The sequence below is a fragment of the Neolamprologus multifasciatus genome, chromosome 10, assembly GCF_963576455.1.
Source record: "Neolamprologus multifasciatus chromosome 10, fNeoMul1.2, whole genome shotgun sequence".
Taxonomy (NCBI): Eukaryota; Metazoa; Chordata; class Actinopteri; order Cichliformes; family Cichlidae; genus Neolamprologus; species Neolamprologus multifasciatus.
In genome coordinates, this window is record NC_140448.1 from 32,274,234 (window position 1) to 32,301,502 (window position 27,269).

The window sequence follows — 27,269 nt, forward strand, 5'->3', positions numbered from 1 at the left end:
TCCTAAAGCTCAATTTTAATTTCAACTTTATGTCATGCCTAAAGGTTAAATGGAAGGAGGACAAAGAGAAGTGGAACTGGTCAGCGAGCAGAAATGATTCAACTGAATCAGCACGAAGCTCCGATTCTGCACAAACCACCAAACACAGTCACAAAAGGACGAAACCGCGAGAATCACATTTGCGTTATTGATGTCACGTGTCTCGTCTCCAGTCCTGTGATCAGTCAGTAAGATCATCCAAATGTTCAGATCCGGATCGTGTAGGAGTCCGAGTGGGTGACGTATCGGACCCAACGCTGCGAGGGGCCGGGCTGGATGGGCGACAGGCGCAGGAAGCGGATCTGCAGCCCCGTGGCGGTGATCTTCGGCAGCTCGAAGCTCAGACCCACCGGACCGACCTCCAACATAGAGGCCGAGCTGAGGCTGGGGACCTCCAGCTGAAAACAGGGGGACAAAGGTGAGGGGAGGGGTTAATCATTTATATGTTCATGTGATAACTTGTCATCTTTCACACAAACTACAGGCAGCCGAGGTTTTCACCTGTCTGCAGATTCGCACAAACATTCGCAAACCTCTCGGTAAATTCATATTATTCCCTAGCGACCGGTGGTTGCCGGGCGGTCACTACCAGCCTTCGGCCTGTGTGAGCAGCCAGCGTGACGGAAGCTAAACGTTCCCTCTATTAATATTTCTGTTTTCTAGGAACTTTTAATCACATTGATGGTAATGAATCAGATTAGCGTGTTTTCACGGGACAGTCATGTGAAAACACGCCGTACTCAGGCTTTTTCCAATTGGCCCGTCTGTTTCCTTCAAAGCACAAAACCTGAACTGTTTCTTAGGATTAGACACATCACTGCACCGTCCTCCATCTTGATTTCAGTGATCACATGACCATTTTGCCTCTTGTTTGGAGGATGTCCTTTCAGACCTAACAGAGCGATCAGCACGCTGTAACTGAGGGCGTGAAGCATGAAGAATAACGTGTGATTGGAGCTCCCGATCGTTGTTGTCACTGCTGTGATGGCGGCCATGTTTGCGCTTCGTTTTTGTGAAGCTGGAGGAAGCGGTTCAGTGTCGCCCGTCTTACATTGATGTGTTTGAAAATTACATCACAAGAGTTTGTGTATTTGATTGTTAGTGTGAACAAATCTACAGATATTCCAGGCGTGTGGTCACCACACACGGGGCGATCGTCGCTCAAGAGTTGGCAGTTCGTCTCGTAATCAGAAGGTTGCCGGTTCGAGCCCCGGCTCCGACAGTCTCCGTCGTTGTGTCCTTGGGCAAGACACTTCACCCGTTGCCTACTGGTGGTGGTCAGAGAGCCCGGTGGCGCCAGTGTCCGGCAGCCTCGCCCCAGGGCGGCTGTGGCTACAACGTAGCTGCCATCACCAGTGTGTGACTGAATGTGTGACGTGCTACACAAATACAGGCCGTTTACCTTGAACAGCGCTGAGAGCTGCGTCCCTCCAGCGAAGCGAGCGATCTGCCAGACGACGGCTCGGCTCTGCGGCTTCAGCTCGGCGCTCTGATCCGGGCTGCTCAGCTCCTGCGACAAACTGAGCAAACAAACAAACGTGAGCGGCTTCGTTCACACCTGACAACCTGCCGCAAACCGCACACCACCCCCGCCAGAGGTCAGAGGTCACCTGGCTGCTGTTACAGACATAATCTCAGTGTGCGGCGGCGAGGCGGAGAAGCTTTCAGACATGATTTGATTGGTAATCCTGACGGCAGCTTTCAGCTGATGTAACCGTCATTTTCCACAATGCTGCTCCGTCTGTAACTGAACTCTGTGGTCGTTAAACTGACCTCAGCTCTCCAGTCACGGCGAGCGTAACGTCCAACAGGAAGGACGCAGCGTTCATCAATCACTCGCAGCTGTCGGCAGCAGTTTGTAAAGCAAGGCCTCAGATGAGACTTCATTCTGATTCAAGCAGCTCAAAGCCGTCTGGACTTTAACCATCAGACTTTAACCTCCTAGGACCTGGCGTCCATCACATTTTGGGTTGTCTAAACCAAAATACTAGTTTTTGCTCTACAAGGGCCTGATATCCACTTACTTATTCTATCAAAATTTAAAACGAATGTCCTCCTACGTGGATGTCATTTTCATCAAAAACAAAAATCAGGTAAAAAATAAAAATCAGGTAATTCTTTGTTTTTACATTCATCGGGTCTCAATCAGGCCATGAAAGAGTTCGTGTCTTAGGAGGTTAAACTTTAAACTTTTGAAACATTTTTCTTAAAACGTTGTAAAACTTCATCGCTGCGAGTTTGCCACATTAACACAAGCTGTACAGAAACCTCAGCTCACACCTGCTGTGGAGAAGCTGGAAGATTTACGCCTGGACGGAGCGAGAAACCGCGACCCCTCTGCCGCCCGGCCTGAGTGCTGCCAGACTCTGTGTGGAGCTTGTGTAAGTCGGGCTCCACGGTGCTGGGCACTGAGCACCAGAGGACGGCGAGCCCTCGGGCCACCCTCTTCTGATTGTCTGCTCAGAGATGTGTGTCGCTCTGACACAGAGCAGCAGATACGGCCCTGCTGATGGTTAAGGACCTGAGACGGTGCTGGAGACGCAGCAAAGAGCTGGACTACCTGTGCACCCTCCACAGGTATCACCTCCTGCTAGCAGCAGTGACACAGACCAGCCAAATGCAAAGTGTCCTGTTTAGGGTTTGTCTCGTTGTTGAACCTGATTTCCCCCCCGATCAGTGTCCCTGATGTTTCATTGAAATGACGGCACAGTGATTAAAAAGCGGCGCTGTAATCTTTCTGATCAGTGGATTACATCTGATCATGTGATCTGTGCGTTTGACAGGCTTTTAAGTAAATTGATTTCTTTATGATTTGACTGGTTTGGACTCTAAACCAACACTGCTGCCTGTACGTCACTGCAGGCGTTTCCTGTGACTGTGCAGCAGGACTCTGTGTCCACACATCGCTGACTTTGATTTCCATGACTTTCCTTAACAAATAAGAACCGCCCCTCCTACTTTGCTAATGTTGTTCTCCATTTAAAACACTTCTAAGAAGAGCCGCGCTTTCTCCACAGGCTCGAGGAACTCTCGTCTGGCCTTGAGCTTCCTGTTCGGGCAGGTGTCAGTGACGTGCAGAACAACAACTGAGTCACATTCAAATCGAAGCGCCGGCGCTGCGTTTACATACAGACTGATTTCCATGAGAAGCAGCAGCTGGTTTGAATGGCAGCGCCTCACCTCACAGAGCCTTTGGGGACGGGGATGGTGGCACACACGTTGATGGCGGCGCTGCAAAACAAAACAATGACGTCATCATCATCCTGATCTGTCATCATCACTCGAGCGCGGCACTGACGCCTCAGCTCGCTCCTCGCTTTGTTTACAGTGATCATAGAAAAAGCTGTTAAAGCTTTTTCTCCAAAGCTGTGATTCACTCAAAGTAACATTATTCTGCTCGCTTCCCTCCTCAGATCACAATAATCCTTCTTTATCTTAAACAGCTGAGAGGAAAGGAGACTCAGATATCCTCAAACTCTAAAAAGACTGGACTACACTTCCCATCATGCCTCTGGATTGTGTGAGCCCCTGCTGCCCCCTCTCCTTTTTAATTTGGTGCGCTGGCCCTTTAAAGTGGCGTCTGGCCGACAGCAGCTCGTGTCGTTTCCAACACGGACGCCGTGAATCATTCAAACACACCTGCTGCACCTGAAGCGCTTTCTGTGTAAATATGTGGGATGCAAACAGACCTCTTTGGTGGCAGATCGCAGCGAAGCTTCATGTACATCAGCAGCCTGCAGACAGGAGAAACTCCCAGAGTTAATAAAACCAGCTACAACAAAACCACGATGGTGCCGAGTAAAGCTGTGAGCTGTGTGATGTTAGTGAACGAGCTGATCTCCACAAGGTCAAAACTAAAGAAATAAAATAAATGGAGAAGTTTTAGTCACCGAAAACTGAAACACAAAGTCTGCCAGTAAACTGTGATGTGACTTTACTGCAGAAGGTTTTCTTGTTCGCTGATAAAATGAACGAAACACAGAGACAGGCTGGCAGGTCAGCAGGTTAACTTTAGGTTAACGAGCTTTAATAATCAGTTTATTCTATGCTTCAGTTTTAAGTTCAGTTACAATTTAAATACACGTTCCTGAGCTAAAGTCCTATACTGCAGTTCCTCTAATGTCCACTAGAGGCTGCAGCGGTGAGTGGGTCCCCACACCAGAAACAAACATGTTTACAGCCTGAAACACAAACTCTTCCTTCTCTGCACATCACTTCACACTCATGTGTTTAACCTGCATTAAGGGTTATAGTTTCCATCAGGGGCGCGTCGCTGCTTTTGGAGCATTTCTATAATAATCCTGCTGTCGGGCTGTTGGACCAACAGGAAGTCTGAGCTCCAGTTTTGGTGAAATTCTGGGATGTTAATTGGACGTTTTTTAGCATCAGTTTGCAGATGGGATGCTGCAAACTGAAGTTAGGTAGCTTCAGCTGATATGATCAACAATCATTTGCATATTATTGATCATGAAACTGAGCTCTCGGCACCATTGTTCATCAGTGGAGTTATTTCAGTCATTATGCAAATGTGGAGTTTATAAGGTTGGAAAGCTGCAGTCAGCTGAGACTGAAGAGTCACCAGGATGATGATGATGATGATGATGATGATGATGATGATGATCCACTCTCTGGGATTCAATGATGGCTCAGTATCCCCCTCTTATCCAAATACAGTCACATGGTTACGGTGTGACAGTCAGCACTGCACAGGCCTGTTGGCTAAATCTGCTGTCAGCCTGATGAGTTTTGTGCTCACAGCTCTCACTGAGGCTGCAGGTGTTACTATAAAGCAGGGCCGGCAACCCTGGGTTAACTGATGGCACAACCATAGCTGGACTGGCCCGATGGTGAGTTTTCGTTTTTATGGGCCGATGATTTTTTTTTTTGTAACAGTATAAACGATGAAAGCTGGTGGATTGGTCAGGATCTGGTCGATGTGTAAAAATAAGTCAGTTGTTTGGTGGTGCTATGGTGGAGCTTCCACAGAGGCAGCAGGTGGATGAGAGAAAGGGGAGGCAGGAAGAGCAGAGACCTGAGGCGGGCGCCGGTCCGAGTATCAGGTGAACTGAACTTCAGGTAAGAAGTTATGACCTGCAGTCTATCTGGTCAGATATAAACCAAGTTTAGGTGGAGTTTATTTTTGTTATGCTGACTTTTTACAGTCAGTTACAATAACTCGTACTGCGTGAGCTAGCATGACGGAGTTTATATACAGCTGGGTGGTGCTATGATGTTACTGATAGTGAACTTTATTTTGTTCATAAGGTTAGTTAGTAGAGTTGCCAACCGTCCCGTAAAAAGACGGAATCGTCTCGTATTGAGAGAAATTATTACGCATTTCGTGTTGAGCTGAAAAGGAACAGTTTGTCTCGGACTTCAGCTACAATGAAAAAGACACAAAGCTGGAGTTTTTCTGTCTTTGCTGCACAGCTGCCTCTTCTCCTCTCATTCTCTCTCTCCTGTTGCTACTTCAATCATGAAACTGATCAATGATCAGCTGATCAGCTTTTCTCTCTTGTTTGTTTATCGCCCACTTTGCACCAGAAAGAGGAAACCAGCTGATGTCGCGCTGAACAACAGCAGCACGTTTAAGCTTGATCAGCTGTTGTTAGATTTTAGCTGTAAAGCTGCTGGTCATGATGTGGGTTTGGATATGTGGTGAGAGGGAAACATGAAGATGAAACCAGGAGATGTCCTTACTGAATCATCAGAGCTGAACAGGTGATGGAGAAACAGGTTTACCTTTTAGGTGACATGGATGAGTTGAAGTTATGAACTGTTTCTGAGAGACAAATAACACCAGGATCCTTTTCTAAGTAGCTGACAGCTGATAGCTGTGCAGGGGCGGGTCTAGCAAAGTGTTGCCAGGGGGGCAGGTAGGGCTTTAACAGGGAGAGGGGGCACAAAGACATACTTTCTTATTCTCATTTAAAATGTCTCGTTTTTAATAAATAATTATCTGAATCTTACAACCAAAGTTTTTATCTGATGTAAAATGTATAGAAATCATACAACAAGACTGTACATCACTGTCACAACAGCGTTTTCATTCAAAGCTGCATGTTCACCTGCTGGACGTCACTACCTGACAACTTTAACTGTCTTCAGAACATTGCAGAGGCCTTATGGACAGGATTTGGCTCCAATATATGTGTGGGAGACCAGAGATCACATTAACATGTGTGTCTCTGTATTAACAAACATATTGGCTCAGTTTATTTTTCTTATCATTGTTGTGAGGAGACCATAAATAGCATTTGTATTTTCTGTTGTTCAGTTCATTTGCTGTTATGGATAAAAAGTCTTTTTTTGTTTAATAACAGCTGATAACTATTCACTGACAGCTGCCAACATCTGAACAAATATAATCTATAAAGTGTGTAACTGTTCATATAGAGCATTATTAAATTTATTGCTAATGCAATCATATGGCCCTTTGACCTCTGAGCAAACTTTAGATGCACTCATCATCAGAAAGGTTGCCGACCCTGCTATAAAGGACGAAGCTGGCGTCCGCATGTACAGGAATAGAAGGCGAGCTGCACTAAAGCAGCAGGAAACGATGGAAGAAAGCCTGTTAACAGGGTGTAGGCTGAAAACTGCTGGAGCAGCCTGCTTCCTGTTTTCCAGCACGTTTTTCCCTTTATGGCCGTTAAATGTCAGTTTGAGCTCAGGGAAGGAGCGAACAAACGGGTGAAGAATCAGGCGAATATACCTGAAAGGGGGCGCCAGAGCTCACGCTTTCACCGATCAAACCTCACCTGCCTGCAGGAGGTGAAACACCTGCTCAGACTGTCTGCCCTCTGCTGGCACAACTGTCCAACAACAACCTCGCCCTGTTCTCAGAGCAGGACCTGCAACCAGCTGCTGAGTGTGTCCGTCACTCAGCAGTCGCCTGTTTCATGTTTGCAAAGTATTTGTTTAACTTACAGGTTTTATGAGAATCGTTTAAGGAGGCCACGCCACATTTTACCTGGGGAGTCTGAGGAGACAGCGCACCGCCGGAGCCTCTGCTGGACGTTAGAGGAACTGCAGGTTTCTGAACCTCATGTAGTTTGTGTGGATGTGATGAAGGTCCTACCTTCCTCCGTTGTCTCTCTCGATGGTGGGGAAGAGTCGGAAAGGCAGCGCAGATGGCAGGTCGTCGCTGAGCTGGTACTGCATCACAGTTTGCTGCCAGAGGAGGAGATGAAGAGCATGAGGAGCAGTCGAGGAACAAACTGCACACAGAGTTCAGTCTGATCTGATGATGTGAGCGAAACGTTTCAGTGTTGCTCGTGTGTTACAGAAAGAAACCAGAGCGCTGCTGACGTAACCCTGCAACAGGTGAGTGCTCAGGCAGCTCCTTCATGCTCCTCTGATGGTGCTGAGGAGCAAAGCAAAGCTGTCGCTTCCTGTTAAAAGGGAGTTTTTCCTTCCCACTGTCGCCAAAGTGCTGTTAATAGGGGTCATATGATTGTTGGGTGTCTCTGTATGTAATATTGTAGGATTAGGATCACCTCTCCCTGGCTGGGACACAGTCGGAGGATCCGATGGCTGTCAAACTCGTCCAGCCGCACCGCCTGGTGAAAGCTGCACTCGTCCACCCGAACGGCGGCTCCGTAACCTGAACAGGAACAAACGCGGCAGGTCACACACTTCATTTTAACCTGCACATCCTCTAGTGATGGGAGTCCATCCAGATGTGGATCCAACATCATGACCCACAAAAAAACTGGGTCACAATGTTGTCTGAGAAACATCACCGACTAATCTGAATCCAGACTTTTCAGGATTCGGGGGCTCCCAGAGTACTGACGGCAGCCGCAGTCCGGACTCTTTAACCAGCCCCGCTCAGTACGTGCCGACCTTCAAACCTTTAAATCCACCGTGAAGCTAATAAGCAAACAAATACCAAAATAAAGACGCCTGCATCTGTGAACAGCAAGAACACAAACAGCAGCAGGAAATGAAATCTCAGAGGAAATGAAGCCGTGCGGTTTTTAATAACACCGACAGGATGAAGCACGTTTAACGCTGCTCTGTGTTTATGAGGACGGACATCGTGCACGGCTCAGTTTGTCTTTCTACTCACACTTCACTTTGATGTGATCGCTGAACAAAAACACGGCTGCAACATTTCAGCGTGTCAGCATGAACGGTGTGAATCAGAAACACAAATAACTGCATGAAAGTGAGTAACAGCAAACGTCCCCTGCAGTCTGACCCGGTGCTGATAATCACTGATCACACCACTAAGTGTGATCACCTCTATAAGGTCAGTTTGCTGGTCTGCAGTCCTGTCAGGACGTCCCAGCGACTTCACCCCGGCTCAGAGCGTGTGATGCTGCTCAGGCCTCAGTTAGCATGCTAACAGTCAACGATCATGACAGGTTTGTAAGGGCTGTAGGAGAAAGCCTCTGTACAAAGAACACAGCACCATAGATTAGATAAACTCTGTATACCAGAGTCCCACAGATAAAGCTCGGACCAAACTGGGTCGTCAACAGGACAATGATCCCGAGTACAGCAGCAAATCTCCAACAGAACAGCTGAAAAATAAACCAATCAAGCTGCAGCGGTCCAGTCAAAGTGCAGACCTGAGAGAGCTGTGCATGAACGAACAACTCGAATATAGAGTGGACCAAAATCGCCCCACAGTGATGTGAGAGCCTGAAAGTGACACAGAAAACAGTCACTGCAAATTAATGCTGCTTATGGAGGTTGTAGTTGCTGCTGACTCAGTTCTTACAGAACTGCAAACAATAGTGAAAAACTTTGTCTTCAAATTACTTGTCACTTAGAAGTGTGGCAGCTCGGTGGTGGTTAGCACTGTTGGTGCACAGCAAGAAGGTCCTGAGTTCAATTCCACCATCATGCAACATGTGAGTGAATGTGAGCGACCCTGAGAAGGAGAAGCTGATGGATGCTCTTCTTCATATGTAAGTAATATCAGTTAAATCCTGTTTCTGTGCAGACGACTGTTGTTTATCTCCTTCACTGGTACAAACTCAGATTCCTGCAGTCCATCTTTGTCTGGTTCTTAGAATAGTTTTAATGTCAAATCTGCAGGCCAGGCTTATACGAGCCTTCCTTCTGCCTCTTCACTCACTACTGAACACAGATCGTGGACGTCATATGTGCTGCATTTACTCTGTGATGACAACATAAAGTCTGCGATGTGATTGTGCGTCTTTACCTCTGAGCTGAGACTTGCCGATGCTGAACTCTTCGTTCAGTCCGATTCGCATCTCTGTTAAAGAGACAGCACAGACACACCAGACTGAGACGAGAAGATGACATCGCTTCAGATGTTAGAGACAAAGAAACAAATCACAAGTATTAACATACAACATTTTTGTTGTACTGGTTCACTCGCTGCTGCTGGATTAGTTTAATTCAGATCAGAGGAGAGCTACACAAGACAAAAACATCTTTATTGGCTCATTATGAGGCGTTTGTTCACATTGTAATAATAATAATAATAATAACACAACAACAACAAAAAGTGCATCAACACCACTCAGAATAAACGAGACGCAGCCTTTTAAAGGCTCGCCTTTTCTCATTGGACTGGCTGCTGCGTGCGCCACCTATGACATCATCAACCGTAATGACAGCTGTGTGTTTGATTGTGCGTTTCTCTGTTTGATGGGAAGTTGCTGGTACGACTTCACATCTCAGCAAAACTGCAGACTGATCTGATTTGTTTCCTCTCGTTTAAACGAGTAAAATCAGTCGTCAGGAAGTGACTTTAAATCCTCCAACTCACTGGAGAACATACGACGCTTCATCTTTTCTTTAGCACTGATCCTTGGAAAGTCCAGTTTCAGACACATCAAGTGTCAGATGTGTCTGAGTGGGACCAGCTGATTGAACCACAGACACCACCTGTGTGGCGGCTCGCTGTCTCACCTGAGCAGCTCGGCATGTAGCACTTCACTCTGATCTCGCCCTCCACGTCTGCCTTCATCAGAACTCCCTGCAGCACAAACCAAAGTTCACCACACCCAACAGCTCTGCACAAAGTTCTTTGTTTTGTTTGATTCATTTCAGAAATCTTTTGTAATTAAATGTTTTTTGACACCAACACATTCCTCAGATTATTCACTCTTATTTGTTGTGAGTCTGAAACTTTTTAAGCTTTTTTGGTGTGACTGTTCTTCTCACGCTGATGTTACTCACGTTGGAGCCGAGGACGACCGTCATCCTCTCAATCACGTCCACAAATATCTCGCTCTTCCCTCCCTGGAAAACACACACAGATGATCAGAGGACATGAAAAGTTCTGTTTTTTCCAGGAAGTTTTCAGTCCAGCTGGGACCAGACTATTTACTGAAATCTGACAGTCAGTTTCAAACCTCCAAACCTGGTTATAAAACGGAGCAAATGGCTCAAAGTTCCCATAAAAACTGACCGAACTGAACTTTTACTAACTCATATCTCAGCGATCGACGACTGCCTCGGCTTTAGGTGTTCTGAATGTTGATTTAACCTTCGTCTTAAACTAATCAGCTCATCTTCTTGGAAAAATTAAAGAACATTTTTACACCAGAAACAAAAACATGTATATGAATATAGCACACTCCAGGGAAACGAGCCCACAGATCATCCACAGACTTGAAACGAGAGCAGCTTGTTCTTCACTCGTCCGTCAGGCTGTCGGCGTCCTCTCGCTCAGCTGTTTCCCTCCCACAGGTGTGCGGGGTTTTACCTGCTCTCTGCTGGACTGGATCGGTCTGGTTGCTGCAGAGCTTGGAGCCACTTTGCTTTGCTGCGTCTCTGCTCCAAACTGCAACGACAGCAAACAAATAAAAACAAGGTAAACAACGCGGTGAAAGCAGACTGTCAGCTGACGGCAGAATGAACACTTTCAACTAAAAATAAAAATCCATTAAAGCTCCACGAAGGCTCTGAGGTTCCAGCACAGTTAGCTCTCAAAGGCACAAACATGCAGAGTGTTTCCCCTAAAACAGTCAACGTTACAGCAGCCTGTCTGCCAGCTGCTTTGCAACCCGCCTCCTCCCCAAATCCCCTCAGTTTCTCCTGGTGTCTGATCCTCGCTGCTGTCACTGCTCAGTAAATCTTGGTGATGTGATGCTCCTCTCATATAAACTCTCTTTTCTTCTATAAAATAAAGGTGAAGACGATAAATCGAACTTGCCTTCTTGAGGCAGACGAGCACAACCTTACTGACTCACAGAGTCAAACAGACTGAAGACACGATATAATGAACTTTTACAGCCCAGTTTGACCAGCCCGGCACAGACACGTTCCCTGGATGTTTAACAAAAACCAGACACAGGGGCTGCTGGGAAACCAGGAGTGCTCAGAAACATACAACAACAAGAAACACTTGTATTCAGCAGCAGAGCTAATAAGAGTCGTGCACTGAGGAGGTCAAAGCCGTCTTCCCGTAACGTCCAGCCCTGGGTGCACGCACTTAAGGTCACAGATTTGAGGAGGAGCCCAGCGCTGACAGAGTAATCCGTCCTTAAAGCCTCAAAATTTGGAGGAAGAAAACAAAACAGGCAGTTGTGTCGAGACATTATGGAACCAAGAAGACCGACCTTCAAAACATAGCTCAGATTATCGTCTGCAGTTCATCCAGAGCCTCATTAAGACCAGACAGCTGGAGGAAATGACATCCATCCCTGTGTCTAAGGACAGATTTACAAAGCACGGCATGGACCTCGGCTCACATATTTGTTTTCTGCTGCCTTAGAAAAAAAAGCCCAAAGCCTCTGACTGAAGCAAACGTCCTGAACACCTGATTCAGCCGAAACTCCTGTTTTTAATCCTGTTGTTATGACAGTTCTTATTTCTCTGGGCCAAATCACCTTGAATGACCTGAAAACAAAAATGCTGCGGTTCCCCTCGAAGCTGTTAAATGTCAAGAAAACAAAGCAAGCAGGTGAGGTGGTGTTACTGTACCAGGCCCACATTGCTGAGGTCAAACAGGCTGAACGGCCTGGAGGTGACGGCTTCGGTCTGGATGAAGTTCTTCAGGACGTCAGAGGACGTCGTCTGGATGTAACCGTAGTCCTGACAGACAGAAGGAGAGGAGGGTGTTTACACGAGCAGAGCAGTGTGAACGTGACTAAAGCTACGTTCACACTGCAGGTGAAAGCGCATCAAATCCGATTTTTTTGACCCTATGCGACCCATATCCGATCATGGTGTGACAGTGTGAACGGCACAAATCCGATATTTTCAAATCCGATCTGGGTCACTTTCATATGTGGTCCTGAATCCGATACATATCTGATGTTTTAGAAAGCTGCTGTTTGATGGTCATGTCGCATTAAATCCGTCTTTTACGTCACCAACACAAGACAGACGCCAATTATCAGCGCCGGAGAAGACATCGTGAACGTTTCCTGACCATCCAGTGAAACTGTTGGGAAGACAACGTTGGAGAAACGTGAACATTTTCTTTGTTCTGTATAATCTGCAGATTCTGACAGAAATCTGCAACTATCCTTTGAAGCAGCGCTCCTCTAAAACAGCAATAAGGATCATTATTAGGTTATTTACATTATTATGTAAATAACAAAATAACTTAAAGCAAAAATTGGGAAACGTAAAGTCTGAAGTCTTTATATTAAGGTCATCAGTCAAACAATACTGTTGCTCTGGGTCTAAACAGAGCGCGTTGTGTGTGACGTCTTCTTTTGCGGCCGCTTTGAGCGTTCACACTAGAGCGCGTTTGCTGTCGCATTTTATTTGTAGTGTGAACGAGCAGACAAAAAAATCAGATTTGATCATCAAGACCTGCAGAGTGAACGTAGCCTAAATGCTTGTTTCCCTCTAAGAGAGATGGAGCCGGAGGTGCTGAATCTGCACTACAGAAGAAGAGGAAAACATGCTGCTCCACCCACAGCTCATGTTTTTACTTCTTCGCTGTAAACCTGAGAGATAACGAGCTCCACACTGCTTCCACACCAACGGGAAAACTTTCCGATGTGAAAAACGACTTTGGATAATTGGAAGAAAATTCATGGGAAATGAATGAGATCATGAACTCATCAGTGCAGCATTAACAGAGGTCACAGAAAAAGTGCGATACGTTCATTTTCACAGTCAGACCAGAGTCTTCCTCAGGTCTGTAAGAGTGCAGGTTTGAGGCTACGTCCTTCTTTACATATATTAAAACTTTACAGCACCACCTGTAGCCAAAAGGGGGGCAGCACAGAGACTCACCACGATCTCGTCCAGCAGCTCGTAGATGAGGGCGAAGTTCATCTGCACCGACTTCTCTGATAGGCTGCCGCAGTAATCTTTAACCAGAGCTGCTAACCTGCAACAAGAGCACGCTCAGTCAGCTCAGGAGCCTCAAACTGTCTGAGGTCACAGCCATCCTCAAACACAAGCAGTCAGCTTACGGATGACCTCGTACCTGTTGAGAAACTCGGTAATGGTGAACGGCGAGGAGCCCGCCGTGGTCGTGGCGACCCAGTACAGTCCTCCCTGCCTGATGTGGACGAAGTAAATATCCTTATGATTCTGCAGGAAAACAAAAGATGTTTAACTGGACATGAGGAGAAAATACGATAACAATGGTATTATGATCAAACATAATGATCCCTTCTTCTGAAATCTGAGAACAACCTGCTCATTGTTGGTTTAAATGTTTTTAATTATGAGCTGACTGGACAAAGTCCGGACACAGAGCAGATGTTGCTGCATTGCAGCAGCTTTTGCAGCTGGAGAGCTGACCACGTCATGGAAATGAACCAAAACAGACACCAGAACATCATGTGGAGTCCGAGTCATTCACACGGACCAATAATCGAACTGCTGTGAGGTTAACTGTTCCAACAAACCCTTCAAAAAGTCTGAGCTCCACTTAGTGTGTTTGGATGGTCCTGAGCATTAATCAGCAGGTATGCGTGTCTCAATAAAAAGAAGCCATAATTTATTTACCATGACGACCGGAGGCTGGTCTCCGGTCAGCGCCGTGACCTTCTCGTAGAAAATACTGACAATGTCGTTACCAGCTTCTCCACGGACTGGTGGGTCAGGTCAAGGTTGATGTTTACACACAAAATAAATAAAGCACAATACAATTATTCATACAGCTTTGATTTGTCCTGAGCTGTTTCCAGCTGTGGGAACAGAAGGATACAGTCTTTGTAAATGAGATGGTCCCCCTTCGAGGACAAGATGAAGACCTGAGAGATCATCCTGCTGAGAGACACACAGGAGAAATGAGAAAATAATAATCGTCTTTATTTACTTATATGAATTAGTTATAATTAGGCATAAAGTGACAGAAATCGGTAACTAAATAAAAACACTATAAAGGAGATAAAATCAAGTACAATCAGGAAAAAGTTGTTGTTTTTTTTAAAGAGGAGACTTAAAGTAAGTACCTGAGGCCACGATTTGATTTCCTCAGGCAGATCGAAGCCTCAGAGCTCCTCATGCAAACACCCAGGTGACAATAAAATATTTCGTCCTTAATCAGCTCTAATGATTCTTATGCCGAATTTGATTTTAGAACCAAAATAATCCGGGAAACCCTTAAATGTGATTTTAATGCGTACATGTGCTAGAATAAGTGACAAAATATTTTAAAATGACGGAAACTGTAAGCGACCTCAGTCTAAAGCCATTAGCATGCGGAAAATAGCTTTTCACGCTCATTTTGTAAAGCTGAGGTTAATAGCAGTTACTGATTTACTCACCCACAGATGGCCTCCGGGGAAACAGATGTAAAAAATAAATAAATAAATAAATAAAAAAGTAAAAAGGTTTCTTTTAACCCTTTTATCCCTAGGAAGCCATGACTGGCAAGGAAAGCTAATTTACTGATCGTAACTGGGAATTCGAGTGAGCTAACCCAGCATATATTAACTCAAAACGGCAAAAATAAAATGTTAAAAGGTGAAATTAAAAAGCTTACAAAGTTCGTTTGTAAGCTAGCTCCCGGCTATCCGGGTAGTTGCCACACACACCACAAGAGCATCTCAGTGACAGGTTAGTGTTTACAAACCGCGTCATTAGCTCGCAATTAGCGCACAGCGCCACCAGCAGTGCGGGAGGATAATTTGAGTGAAAATCCAGTTAAAATATTTAGAAATGTAACCCCATAAATAGCCTTTATAGCTACATCGTCTTTCTATCAATATCAATTGGTGTCACTCACACTAATGACAGTTTAGATATTTAGCCGTGTAAATGTAGCTTGTTTTAAAGACATCCTAACCGCAGGGGGCAGCACTAGCAGAGGCGGAAATTCAAACGGAAGTTGTTTCTGTCAGTGAGATTAGCCATTTTCAGCACAGCGTTCATGTACAAACCGTATAGTTGATCATGAAGTAAGTAATTATTTTCTTATTAAGCGTTTAATTTAAGGTTTTTTTAATCGTTTACTGATCAATGATAACTATTGGGTAAGGATTATAGCCATTCGAAAATGACTATTCGCTACCCAAAAGCGCCAGCTTGAAGATTGTTTGAGTACTTCTTCATGTACAATCTCGTCTCCCAAATTCCATTCAGAAAACCTGAGATTTTATGTTTATTTTCCACCAACGTTCCCCATAAAATAATCAGACACACTCTCTGCGGTTATTATACAATTACAGGAGCCTTATTTCAATTCGGCACACAGTAAAATAGCATAAAATGAAGCTTGGACCAGAGTTTGAATAGGTGATCATCGCCTCCTGTTTTGGCGATAGGCGATTTTCTTTACCGTTGCGGGATGTGTGTTAGCTCACTAAAAGAAAAACGAATCAGAGCTTCACAGAGCACAAACACCCGTGTTGCGTTCCTGTCAGCGTGTTCACGGGGCTTTAAATCAGTCATAATCTGAATGGAGTTTGGTCTGTAGAAACAGACGTCATTAAGCTCCACACATCTGGAATCAGTGGTCTTAAAATAAGTTCTGTTTGTGCCTTATGTTTAGGTTTAAATTACATTTCTTTTATATTTTACTGTTTATGGCTTATGTCTTTATAATTTTGCCTTTTATTATAAACTCATATGATTAAGCTCATGTTTCTTCTCCAAATCCTCAAATGTAGCCTTGCAGAAATAAAACTTAAACGCTGGGTTGTACGAGATGAAAGCAGATGACTGTCACATATTAATTACAGATTATGAACCAGCATTCTGAGAAGGAAACACTTTCTCTTCTCTCTGTGTTTTCAGTCCTCTAACGAAGGTGAAGCTGATAAACGAGCTGAACGAGCGTGAAGCCAGCCTCGGGGTCAACGAGACCGTTTCCTGGCACAGCGAATACAAAGACAGCGCCTGGGTCTTTGTTGGTGAGACTGCGTGACAAACTGAATAATCCACAGAGGAGCAGATAATGAAAATAATCGTTAGTTTAAAGTTGAGGGAAAAATGTAAACTGAGAGGAAGTAAAGGATTTTCTTTAGGAGCCACATCCTCACATGACTGAATCATTCACCATCCTTTACTTCTGAGCTGACAGGTGGTCACCAGTCTGCCAAGGTCATTGGTCAGTCAGGGATTTCCTGTGCTCCCATTGGTTGTCATTTCTACTTCAAAGTTTCTGTCACTGCAACACAAACTCTTCCTGATCGGCTTCAGCTCCACATGTCATATATTCGTAAGCTTAAGAGGTTTTTCATAAACCAATATTTCATATGTTCCAGATAAATGATCGACGGGTATCAAAACATGGTCCCTACGGACCAATCAGATCTCTGGAAAATGACTTCACTCAATCTGGAAGATCCATGAGACATCTCAGATCGTGTAGTCTGTGTTGAAAATTCCCACTTAAAATAGATACAAAACCCCTCAGACCGCCTTAAAATCTGTACTCTGAGCGATGGTGAAGCTGCTGTTCAGAGATCTGATTGGTCAGGTGATGGCGAGTTCCTACCAGCTGATCTATAATCTTGAACATCACGTGCTCTGGAGCAGGTTAGCTGTGCGTCATAAGCATAAGTTACTGAGGTGGTAACAATGAAGCTAGTTTAAAAACCACACATCCTGTTTCACAGTCACACCTCTGGAGAAGAGGTTTGATGAAGATGATGAAGACTTGGCTTTTTGGAAATATTCCTTTTACATGAAACACTCTGAACCATCACCCACCATGGTATCTTCAGCTTTAATAAAGGTGTTTCTACTGGAAACAGCAGTGTTGTTTTGTGTGCATCTGCTGGATGTTTTGTGTTGTTGCAGTGTTGATGTTGCTGACGTTAGTGATGAAGTAATGAAAGGTTTTTGGAGAATGAATCAACAGCGTTTTGGATGTTTTGTTTTCTGCAGGAGGGTTTCCATATGAGCTGAGTGAAGGAGACCTGATCTGTGTCTTCTCTCAGTAAGTACCTCATCCTTTCTTAACTACACGACTCACAGATGGGCAGCACCGTGATTCACTTTGTCCTGTCAGGTATGGAGAGATCGTCAACATCAACCTCGTACGTGACAAGAAGACCGGCAAGTCCAAAGGTTTCTGTTTTATCTGCTATGAGGACCAGAGGAGCACCGTCCTGGCCGTCGACAACTTCAACGGCATTAAGGTGAAAGGTCACACTCGGCTGCTCTGGTCTGAATCTTATCTGACTCATAGATTGCAGTTTGTTCCTGTTAACACAGAATTCAGTCATGGAGGTCCACAGGTCCATGTTTGTGTTATACAGGAAAACACTACATCTGCTTTCACTGATATGCAGATGATACCCAGCTATATTTATCCAGCCACCAGATGACACAAATGAAGTTAAACTACAGTTTAATTATTTAAGAAATCCTGGAGTCATTTTTGACCAGGACATGTCCTTCAACGCACATATTAAACAAATATGTAAGACTGCTTTCTTCCATTTGTGCAACATCTCTAAAGTTAGAAATATCCTGTCTCAGAGTGACGCTGAAAAACTAGTTCATGCATTTATTACTTCCAGGCTGGACGACTGTGATTCATTATTATCAGGAAGTCCTAAAAACTCACTGAAAAGCCTTCAGTTAATCCAAAATGCTGCAGCAAGAGTCCTGACAGGGACTAGAAAGAGAGAGCAGATTTCTCCTGTTTTGGCTTCCTGTTAAATCCAGAATTCAAAATCCTGCTCCTCACATACAAGGTCTTAAATAATCAGGCCCCATCTTATCTTAATGACCTTGTAGTACCATATCACCCTATTAGAGCACTTCGCTCTCGCTCTGACAGAACGACTTTAGATCCTGAAGAAGGTTTTTCGAGGGTATCGGGCACGCGAGGCCTTTTTGTGCTCGTGATAAGAGGCTTCATCGCTTTTAGTCACTTTACTGGAGTTTTACAGGGAGCAGCTGCAGAGATGATGATCCAGGTTTCTTAAGAAATTGTAAAATTTAGGATGTAAAATTGTGTCATCAGCGTGGTCTGTCCGAACTATGATGTTGTTTTAATGTTTTAATGGCCCTGAAGGAGTCGTGGCTACATGATAAGCCACCTGACTCATGTAGATTTAAAGGATCCGTTCATGTCCTCGAGCTTGTTGTGAGCAGACGTCTATCCCACATGGTCACATGACCCAGAATGCAGTTTTTTTTTTTCCCAGTTTTTTTCCAGCAAATGATCAGAAAACAAAAACATCCAGAGGGTTCGATCTCCTGTGTTGACAGAAAACCTTTTTCCTGCAGTGTTTTTACTTTGATTCTTATATTAAAAGAAGTCAGATCATTCCACTGATGATGTCAGACTAGAGAAACGATCACGGATGTGAGGCAGATGTTACACAGCAGAGGACAGATTTATTTAAAGACTCATATGAAGGCCTGTTGTATAAGAGCAGTGAGTGAAGGCTAATCTGAGCCGGGCTCAGAGACTGTTTGTTAATGTTGTTGTCAAGTGTGAGTCTGAAGTTAATGTGAACTATCAGCTGTTTGTGACGCGGTCACTGAGAGTTGATCTCTGTTGGTTTGTGCTGTCAGATCAAAGGTCGGACGATTCGCGTTGACCACGTCAAAGACTACCGACCCCCCAAAGACGGCGAGGACATCGACGACGTGACCAAGCATCTGAGGGAGGAGGGCTGCGCTCCCAAAGTCGGCGAGTCTTCCCCCTCCTCTGAGGATGACGAGCAGTACGCCGTACCTGTGAAGAAGCCCAAGAAAGGTGAGGTCACATCCTGTCATGTGAAACCCGCCTGACACAAGACGAGGTGGATTTTTATTTATCTTCATTCTGCGCTCTGTGTTTCAGACAAGAAAGAGAAGAAGAAAAAGAAGAAGGAGAAGAAGAAGGACAGGAAGAGCAGAGCCTCTTCTTCATCACCACCTCCTGTTTCAGTCAGAGTCAAAGAGGAGAAAGAGGACACCGGGTACGACAAATACAACCAGAGAGGGCCGCCGCCAAAGCCAGGAGGACAACCAAATGGACAGACAGCGAGACACAACGAGAGACTGAGAGGGGAGGAAGAGGAGGAGAGGAGGAGGAGAGACGCAGATCGGCAGAGAGAGGAAGAAAGGAAGAGAGGTCACGAGAGGGAGACTGACAGAAGACGAGAGACGGAAAGAGAAAGAAGAAGAGACACAGATCGAGACAGAGATGACAGGCGAAGGGAGAGAGACAGAGACTACGACAGGAGGAGGTAGACAGGACGGACAGAAGGACAGACGCAGAAGAAGGACATGGCTAAATACTGGAAGACAATAACAGACATGATGTTTGAATCCAAGCTGAAATCAACACAAATGAATATATTTACTCCATTCTTAGATATTGATTTGATATTTCGTTTCATGTCAGCCTTTCATGTATTATTGATAAATGAAAATGCTTCTGTGTCCTGTGAGCTCTGGAAACATTCAGCCCAGCACTGGTGTCACTGCTGGGCTCGTCGCACCACAGCGAGTCTGAAGTTCAGCTTCTGTTTAGTCCACACGTCTGTCTGACAAAACGTTGATGTTTGTTTTACAATAAATAAATATTTCTAGTTTTTGTCATGAACTCATTTTAAGCCCGTCCTGGTGACGTCATCATGACGCCTCAACAGTTTGTTTACATTTGGAAAAAGTCGCATAAATGAAAAAGACTTTGTGTGGTTTTGTGCTCAGAAAAAATTATTTTAATGGAAGATTTAAACATTCGTGTAAATGCGGAAAATAACATCAACAATACATTTAATCTATTAGTAGATCAATTAGTTTATTGATATAGCACCATTATATTTTAATGTAGAGAAGCTACAGTGATGAGGTCTACTCTCTGCAGCCTGATCTGGCATTTGTGCCGTAGAAACTGAACATCATTTAATAATAACCCCTGACGCCCTCTTTTATTTCATAATAACAGTAAAATCTACAATAATAGATTCCACAGCAGTGGCTGACATACGTCATCACAGCAGACGACTTTCTGAAAGTTCACTGAGTTAAAGGATTGGATTTCTTGTTGCTGTGCACCACCACAGCTCAGAACAGCTACCTGAACTCGCAAAGAGATTGATCATGTTAATAATTTCACATCTTCTGTGCCAGGACTCTGGATACTGGGTCCTCTGAAAACAAATGCCTCAGATCACAAGTACGTGAGTCCTGGTAAAACTTGCTCTTCAAAAAAACGGACCTCTGTAAAGCTCAAACATCTGGATGTTCTTTTGATCAGTGATTGATGAAAAGAACAGTTGATCGTTCTGAGTTAACTTCAATAATTACTTCCTCCAAACCATCAACGTGTCTTTTAGACCCCATTCCTACAAAACTGCTCAAAGAAGTCCTGCCATTGATTAATTCTTCGATCTTATATATGATCAACCTATCTCTAATAATCGGCTATGTACCACAGGCCTTCAAGGTGGCTGCAGTTAAACCTTTACTCAAAAAGCATCTCTAGACCCAGCAGTCTTAGCTAATTATAGGCCAATCTCCAACCTTCCTTTCATATCAAAAATCCTTGAAAGAGTAGTTGTCAAACAGCTAACAGATCATCTGCAGAGGAATGGTTTATTTGAAGAGTTTCAGTCAGGTTTCAGAGCTCATCACAGCACAGAAACAGCTTTAGTGAAGGTTACAAATGATCTTCTTATGGCCTCTGACAGTGGACTCATCTCTGTGCTTGTCCTTCTTGACCTCAGTGCAGCGTTCGATACTGTCGACCATAATATCCTATTAGAGCGATTAGAACATGCTGTAGGTATTACAGGTATTGCACTGCAGTGGTTTGTATCATATCTATCTAATAGACTCCAATTTGTGCATGTAAATGGAGAGTCCTCTTCACACACTGAGGTTAATTATGGAGTTCCACAGGGTTCGGTGCTAGGACCAATTCTGTTTACATTATACATGCTTCCCCTAGGCAGCATCATTAGAAGACATAGCATACATTTTCACTGCTATGCAGATGACACCCAGCTCTATCTGTCCATGAAGCCAGATAACACACACCAATTAGTTAAACTGCAGGAATGTCTTAAAGACATAAAGACTTGGATGGCCACTAACTTTCTGCTTCTTAACTCAGATAAAACTGAGGTCATTGTACTCGGCGCTGAAAAGCTTAGAAATATGGTATCTAACCAGATTCTTACTCTGGATGGCATTACCTTGGCCTCCAGTAACACTGTGAGGAACCTTGGAGTCATTTTTGACCAGGATATGTCCTTCAACGCACATATTAAACAAATATGTAAGAAAATAATGTAAAAAATATCCTGTCTCAGAGTGACGCTGAAAAACTAGTTCATGCATTTATTACTTCCAGGCTGGACGACTGCAATTCATTATTATCAGGATGTCCTAAAAACTCCCTGAAAAGCCTTCAGCTAATCCAAAATGCTGCAGCAAGAGTCCTGACAGGGACTAGAAAGAGAGCAGATTTCTCCTGTTTTGGCTTCCTGTTAAATCCAGAATTCAAAATCCTGCTCCTCACATACAAGGTCTTAAATAATCAGGCCCCATCTTATCTTAATGACCTTGTAGTACCATATCACCCTATTAGAGCACTTCGCTCTCGCTCTGCAGGCCTACTTGTTGTTCCTAGAGTATTTAAAAGTAGAATGGGAGGGAGAGCCTTCAGTTTTCAGGCCCCTCTTCTGTGGAACCAGCTTCCAGTTTGGATTCAGGAGACAGACACTATCTCTACTTTTAAGATTAGGCTTCAAACTTTCCTTTTTGCTAAAGCATATAGTTAGGGCTGGACCAGGTGACCCTGAATCCTCCCTTAGTTATGCTGCAATAGATGTAGGCTGCCGGGGGATTCCCATGATGCATTGAGTTTTTCCTTTCCAGTCACCTTTCTCACTCACTATGTTAATAGACCTCTCTGCACTGAATCATCCATCCATACTTGGAAGGATGGATGGATAACATGACTTAAACATTTTATTGCAAATAAATTTGTGAAATTTGGATTGTGACCCAGTCCTTCCAAATTCAAGATCGTATCTTTTATCAAAATATTTTTTGAACTGCGAGTTTTTCCACAAAAGTTTCTTTTTCTGTTACCGTGTCATAAATATGGTCACAGGATGGACTCAGAGACAACTTGAACCTGCTCCTGAGGGAACATCCTCAAACTACAGCGTCTTTCTGGCACTTAGCAGGTACCTAAAAACAAATCTTTATAAAAAAAAAAAAAGCCTAAACTTTGACTGAGCAAAAGCAGTAAAAAATGTGAAAAAGATGAAAAGAACTTTAATATTTTAGTGTCCTGGTATTTTCTTAAAGACTAAATTGTGTCTCTAGCTGAAAGTACACAGCATCAGCCTGAGTTCAAAGTGAAGCCAGTTTAATACGTACTCCGCCCTCTTTTCCAAATATGGTAAAAAATTTGCTCATTTTTTTATTGATGGTTTAGAACTGAAATGTTAAAATATTGAGGTGTCCAAACGATGAGGAGCTAAAGTTGAGTTCATTAATGAAAGGAGGAATACCAACATGAAGGTCAGCGTAAACAAACCTGTTTATTACAGAAACATCACAAACTGAGCTTTACAACAGAAACATCACTGTGAGCGTAGAAAACGTGAAAATCTCAAACAGCACAAATACATGTGAAAACAAAGAGTGGGAGGAATAAATCTTTAGAAAATAGACGGTCACTTTAGCTTCATTTACAATATCTCAAAATATTTCATGGAAAGTCGGCGAGCGACGTGAAAGCGATTATTGTTGAGTGTGTCTGTGGACACGAGCGTCCCGGGTTGTGGACTTCCCTGTGCGTCCTCACGCTTCATCTCCAAGGCTGTTAAACTGAGTCTGATTCATTGTTGGTGTTCAGAGGCTGGAAAACTGTGTGTGTGTGTGGGGCAGCATTTTTCTTATGGTGCCATAAAGATTCTTTGCTATGTGGAAGTAAACGTACTTTCAACCGAAGAGTAAAAGGTTTTCTTCGTCACTCCCACAGTGAGGATGTTTCCTGCTCTCATTGTTTGTTTTTTTCACATCAAACTGCAACGAGCAAAAAAAAAAAAAAAAAAAAATCACAAAATGATCCACAAATGGAAAAACGGGAGCCTGAAACCAGGACACTCGTGTCGAGGTAAACACACCTGGAGACAAAGAGAAGCAGTGTTTGCTCTGTGTTTCTACTGTGTGCACATACAGCAGCCACATTAATAAGCCTTTTTCCTCCCCACTCTGTAAATGTGGATGTGACAAGATTTATGACAAATAAGCTCAAATCTGCAGTTTTCTGTTCACGACCCACCAGTCAGCATAACACGCCACAGAAACACGATAATCATCAAGCAGGTACAAAGGAGCCGGGTGTGTTTTTCTACAAGAACTGCAGCTCAAAAGCCTCAACAGGCTTCCAGAAGTCAGCCAATCAGAATAAGACGTAACTCTGAATCATACAAAGCTGCTCTCTAAAGAAAAATCCGGAGCTGGATGAGACACTTGGATGAATGATGGGAAGAAATCGGCTTATTTTGGACTTTTCTTCGTCTTCATGAACACAGAGGAAACGCCGCTGAGCTCTGAGGGCTTTGCGGTTCAGTTACAGACATGTCTGTGGTCAGAGGTATCTTTCTGGTCAGTTGCTATGACGGTTTCACGTTTTAGTTTTTAAAACCCACATTTCCACATAAATACAAGAGTTTGTGTCCGTCGTGTCTCTGTGGCGTCGAGCAGACGAGCAGCTCTCCGTTCTTCTGAACACATCGTTGTGTTTTTCTGTTTCCCAGACGCAGCGCATCAGCACCAAGACGCCTTCAGAAAGCGGGTGAATGAGAGGAGGTGGTTAGCGGTAGAAAAGTAAGGCGCTGGCGGCTAAACAGACTGCAGGAGGAGGGACGGGAGGATTATTCCTCCATTTTACTGCTTTTATCAGAGATTAAAGAAAGTCTGAGGATTAACTGAGCACAGCTCAGGTCAAAGGCCGACCTGCAGTCAGAGACCCGCCATCAGTCAGCTGCAGGGATCTGAACCGGCAACCTCTCAGCCAGCATGTTGGTGTTCACATTACTCTGCTTTACCTGAACTGCTTCTTCCTTCTTCCACCAGCTGACTCGAGGTCTGTGGAGCTTTTTCACAGTTTGTTTCATTTTCAAACCATCTGCTGTTTTTTTATGACGACAGACGGATTAACCTGCAGATTATTTTCTATACATATTAAAACCACAGCTGAGAGCCCGACGCCCCGCCCTCCTCTCTCTGCCCTTTCTTTACTGAGTTTATCAAATAAGCTAAAAGGTTAAAACAAAGTGTGAGGAAACAGCCAATGAGAATGAGAATGACAGTTTTTAATTTACTGACACGTGACAAAGAAAACTAACAAGTCAGACAAACATTTTCCTCGGATTAAAAGTGTCTAATTTCTCATTTTGCAGTCTTAAAATGACATTTATCCTCTTTCATACTAAAACTTTACAGCAGAAACATTTTCACACGCCTCACCTCTGTGGACGTGGAGATCGTTTCCAATAAGTCCTTCACAGAGATTATTGTAAGAAGTCAAATTCACCTTGAATAATATTTCCTGAATATTTTTGGTCTGTTGGCAACAAGATTAGACTCACTTTCCAAAACATCACCACTCTGTCCTATAAACACTGGATGATTTCTTGTTATATGTGATACTAAAGCAAACATCTTTACATTCTCCACTTCCTTTCAACAAAAACCCCAAAACAATAAATAATCTGCACATTAACCAGTAAAGAAGCTGAACTCTGACGTTTATTAATGAACCAAACTGTTCAGGATCTCTGTAACACAACGACAATGAGACGTGAACGCAAACGTTTCCTGAACCATTAACTGTGAATGTGGTAACAGTCGTGGTTATTTGGCCTCTGCTGGTGAAGAACGTGAAGTCATAGCACCAGAACTGCAGAGCAGAATATTGTGAACACGCCGGCCTGACAGGAAGCCGATTAACCTGACGCAGGAAGCGGGAGCTGCTTCGGCAGAGAGAAGTGTTTGTTTCCACCAATGAGGGCCGAGTCCTCGGGAGTTTCTAACCAGGCCAGACGTCCTGGCTGCGGTCAAACAACAGATCCGACCGTTCCTCCATCGAGGAGTGTTGGAGGCTCGAGGCGACGTTCTGCCCCACGTCCATCGTTAGCTGACCACAGAGGTCAAAGGGCAGCTGCTGACTGTTTGAGCTGACTCCTCGAACGACTCCAACCGAGGCTGTCAGCAGGTGCACTCTGCACCTCCTTAACTCCTCCCCCGACAGGAGGCTCCACTCAGCTCCGTCAGCACATGGAGATGGTGACGTTGATCCCCAGGTTACCATTGTCAGCAAACAGATGGGCGATGGAGGTGTCGAAGACCAGACAGTCACTGTTCATGATGGCGGCGGCCACGCCATCGTGGATGGAGCGCGGCGTGGCCTCCCAGGTGAGCCGGCGCCGGTTGCCGTTTAGCTCCAGGCGATAGGCGAAGTTTTCGGCCTGCTTACGGGTGCCGATGAGCAGCACGACAGCAAAGAACTGCTGGTGACCTTCATACTTCTCCTGCTTCTCCAGCACCAGCATGAAGTGGTGGCTGAAACACGACTGCATCATCACCCAGTCGACGGCACCCGGCAGATTGATGTCCGTCGCCAGGAAAACGATGTCCTCCCCCTGCAGCACGGAAACAAGTAGCCATTAGGAAAACAACAACGTTTTCACACGTCACACCTGAAATCACGAGGAAAAAAAGCTGAGGAAGCAAGAACTGCTGTGGTATCAGAGACGTGAGCAGAAAAGGTGAAACGTTTACACAAACGTCAGATCTAAGAACACTTTGTGATCCTGTTTCTACACACTGCAGTGTTGTTTCTCTGTTTCGTTGCTGAGGATTCCTTAATAATTTACATTGTTTGTCTCAGCAGCTTGTAGAACTGATGTGTATGATGTCCTGAAATCTCTCCTAGCTGTGTTCGAACTAGAGCTGCCACAAACAAATATTTTGATAGTCGACTAATCAGATCATCATCCATTGGAGTAAAACTTACAGCTTACTGCACCAGCAGCATCTGCTCTTATATAACTATCATTAGCTTACAGCTTTAAGTGTTTAAGGTCTGTGCTAACTAACAATAAAGACAAGATGATAGTTTATTAAATTTTAATGAAATTTGCAGATTGTTTCGGTGAAGTTTAATAAACTCCTTGCTATCTAAAATATAACAGGACACCGGAGTAAATTCTCAGCATCTCACACTTCTGATAATCAGCTGTCTGCTTGACGTTTATTCAGCTGTGTAAAAACTCTAACTTTAATCTCAGCCAAACCGATTTACTCAGGAACAAATAAAATACTAAAAAAAGCCAAACAATAACATTTTTAAGTTATCTAAGTGACTTATATATCATGTTTAACCTGAGTAGCGAAAGACAGCGGTGGGTTTGAAAACGATTAGCCGGGAGTCCGGTGTTCTCACGGCTCTAGTTAGCCTAGCCCCCGGCTAGCTATCGAGCTAGTGGCTAACAGACGTCTCCGAAAACGTCGGAGCGCTTTTGAAAATATGTGGTGTCTTGATAAACTGAGCAGATATTTGAGGTTTACACAGCTACATTCTCGCCTGAAAATATGTTAAACGTTTATTTTGTGACCCAGAAAGAATAATAAGAGTAATATTAAAACTAACTAGCTGCCGCCATTGTTGGAAACTGAGCTGGGCTGCGCTATGAATTCTGGGACACAGTTTCTTCTTCTTCGGGGTTTAACGGCAGCTGGCATCCTTGTAGCAGCAGTGCTGCCATCTTCTGTTTCAGTCCGTTATTACACTCTTAAATCCTACTACTTATTCCTGCGTCTTTTGGGATCTTACAAAGCTTCAAACAACGCGTCGACTATTAAATCAGTCGTTGACGATTTTGATAGTCGACGTAATCGTGACTAGA

The 27,269-nt window shown here is 44.2% G+C and overlaps 4 protein-coding genes across 5 annotated transcripts in view; 2 read left to right on the forward strand and 2 right to left on the reverse strand.

Annotated features, from left to right (window-relative positions):
• ap4m1 (adaptor related protein complex 4 subunit mu 1) lies at window positions 1-14,838 on the reverse strand. 2 transcript variants are annotated; one of them, XM_085174387.1, is made up of 16 exons: window positions 14,709-14,838; window positions 14,147-14,208; window positions 13,945-14,030; window positions 13,418-13,524; window positions 13,222-13,318; window positions 11,953-12,063; window positions 10,733-10,810; window positions 10,204-10,266; window positions 9,934-10,000; window positions 9,218-9,271; window positions 7,539-7,645; window positions 7,121-7,212; window positions 3,729-3,773; window positions 3,220-3,270; window positions 1,442-1,559; window positions 1-437 (listed from the first exon to the last, which is right to left on the reverse strand). In XM_085174387.1, the coding sequence occupies exons 2-16, from the start codon at window positions 14,202-14,204 to the stop codon at window positions 246-248; spliced, it is 1,326 nt and encodes a 441-aa protein (XP_085030513.1). In that variant the 5' UTR covers window positions 14,205-14,208; window positions 14,709-14,838; the 3' UTR covers window positions 1-245. The 2 variants fall into 2 exon arrangements, with proteins under 2 accessions (XP_085030513.1, XP_085030514.1); XM_085174388.1 differs by having other exon boundaries at window positions 14,147-14,205; window positions 14,709-14,825.
• The window catches only part of LOC146510531 (glutamate receptor 1-like), a 441,677-nt gene that overhangs the window by 283,489 nt on the left and 130,919 nt on the right, over window positions 1-27,269 (forward strand). The window lies entirely within an intron of this gene.
• Window positions 14,789-27,269, reverse strand: part of siah2l (seven in absentia homolog 2 (Drosophila)-like) — a 31,940-nt gene continuing 19,459 nt past the window's right edge. The window contains exon 3 of the mRNA XM_085174393.1: window positions 14,789-26,003. Within this exon, the coding sequence (XP_085030519.1) occupies window positions 25,632-26,003 (372 nt within the window). The 3' untranslated portion in view covers window positions 14,789-25,631. The remainder of the gene's footprint in view (window positions 26,004-27,269) is intronic.
• On the forward strand, window positions 15,238-19,922 carry rbmx2 (RNA binding motif protein X-linked 2). The gene is made up of 6 exons (XM_085174394.1): window positions 15,238-15,341; window positions 16,180-16,295; window positions 17,275-17,326; window positions 17,399-17,528; window positions 18,919-19,102; window positions 19,190-19,922. Exons 1-6 carry the CDS (start codon window positions 15,337-15,339, stop codon window positions 19,579-19,581), a joined length of 879 nt encoding a protein of 292 aa, XP_085030520.1. The 5' UTR covers window positions 15,238-15,336; the 3' UTR covers window positions 19,582-19,922.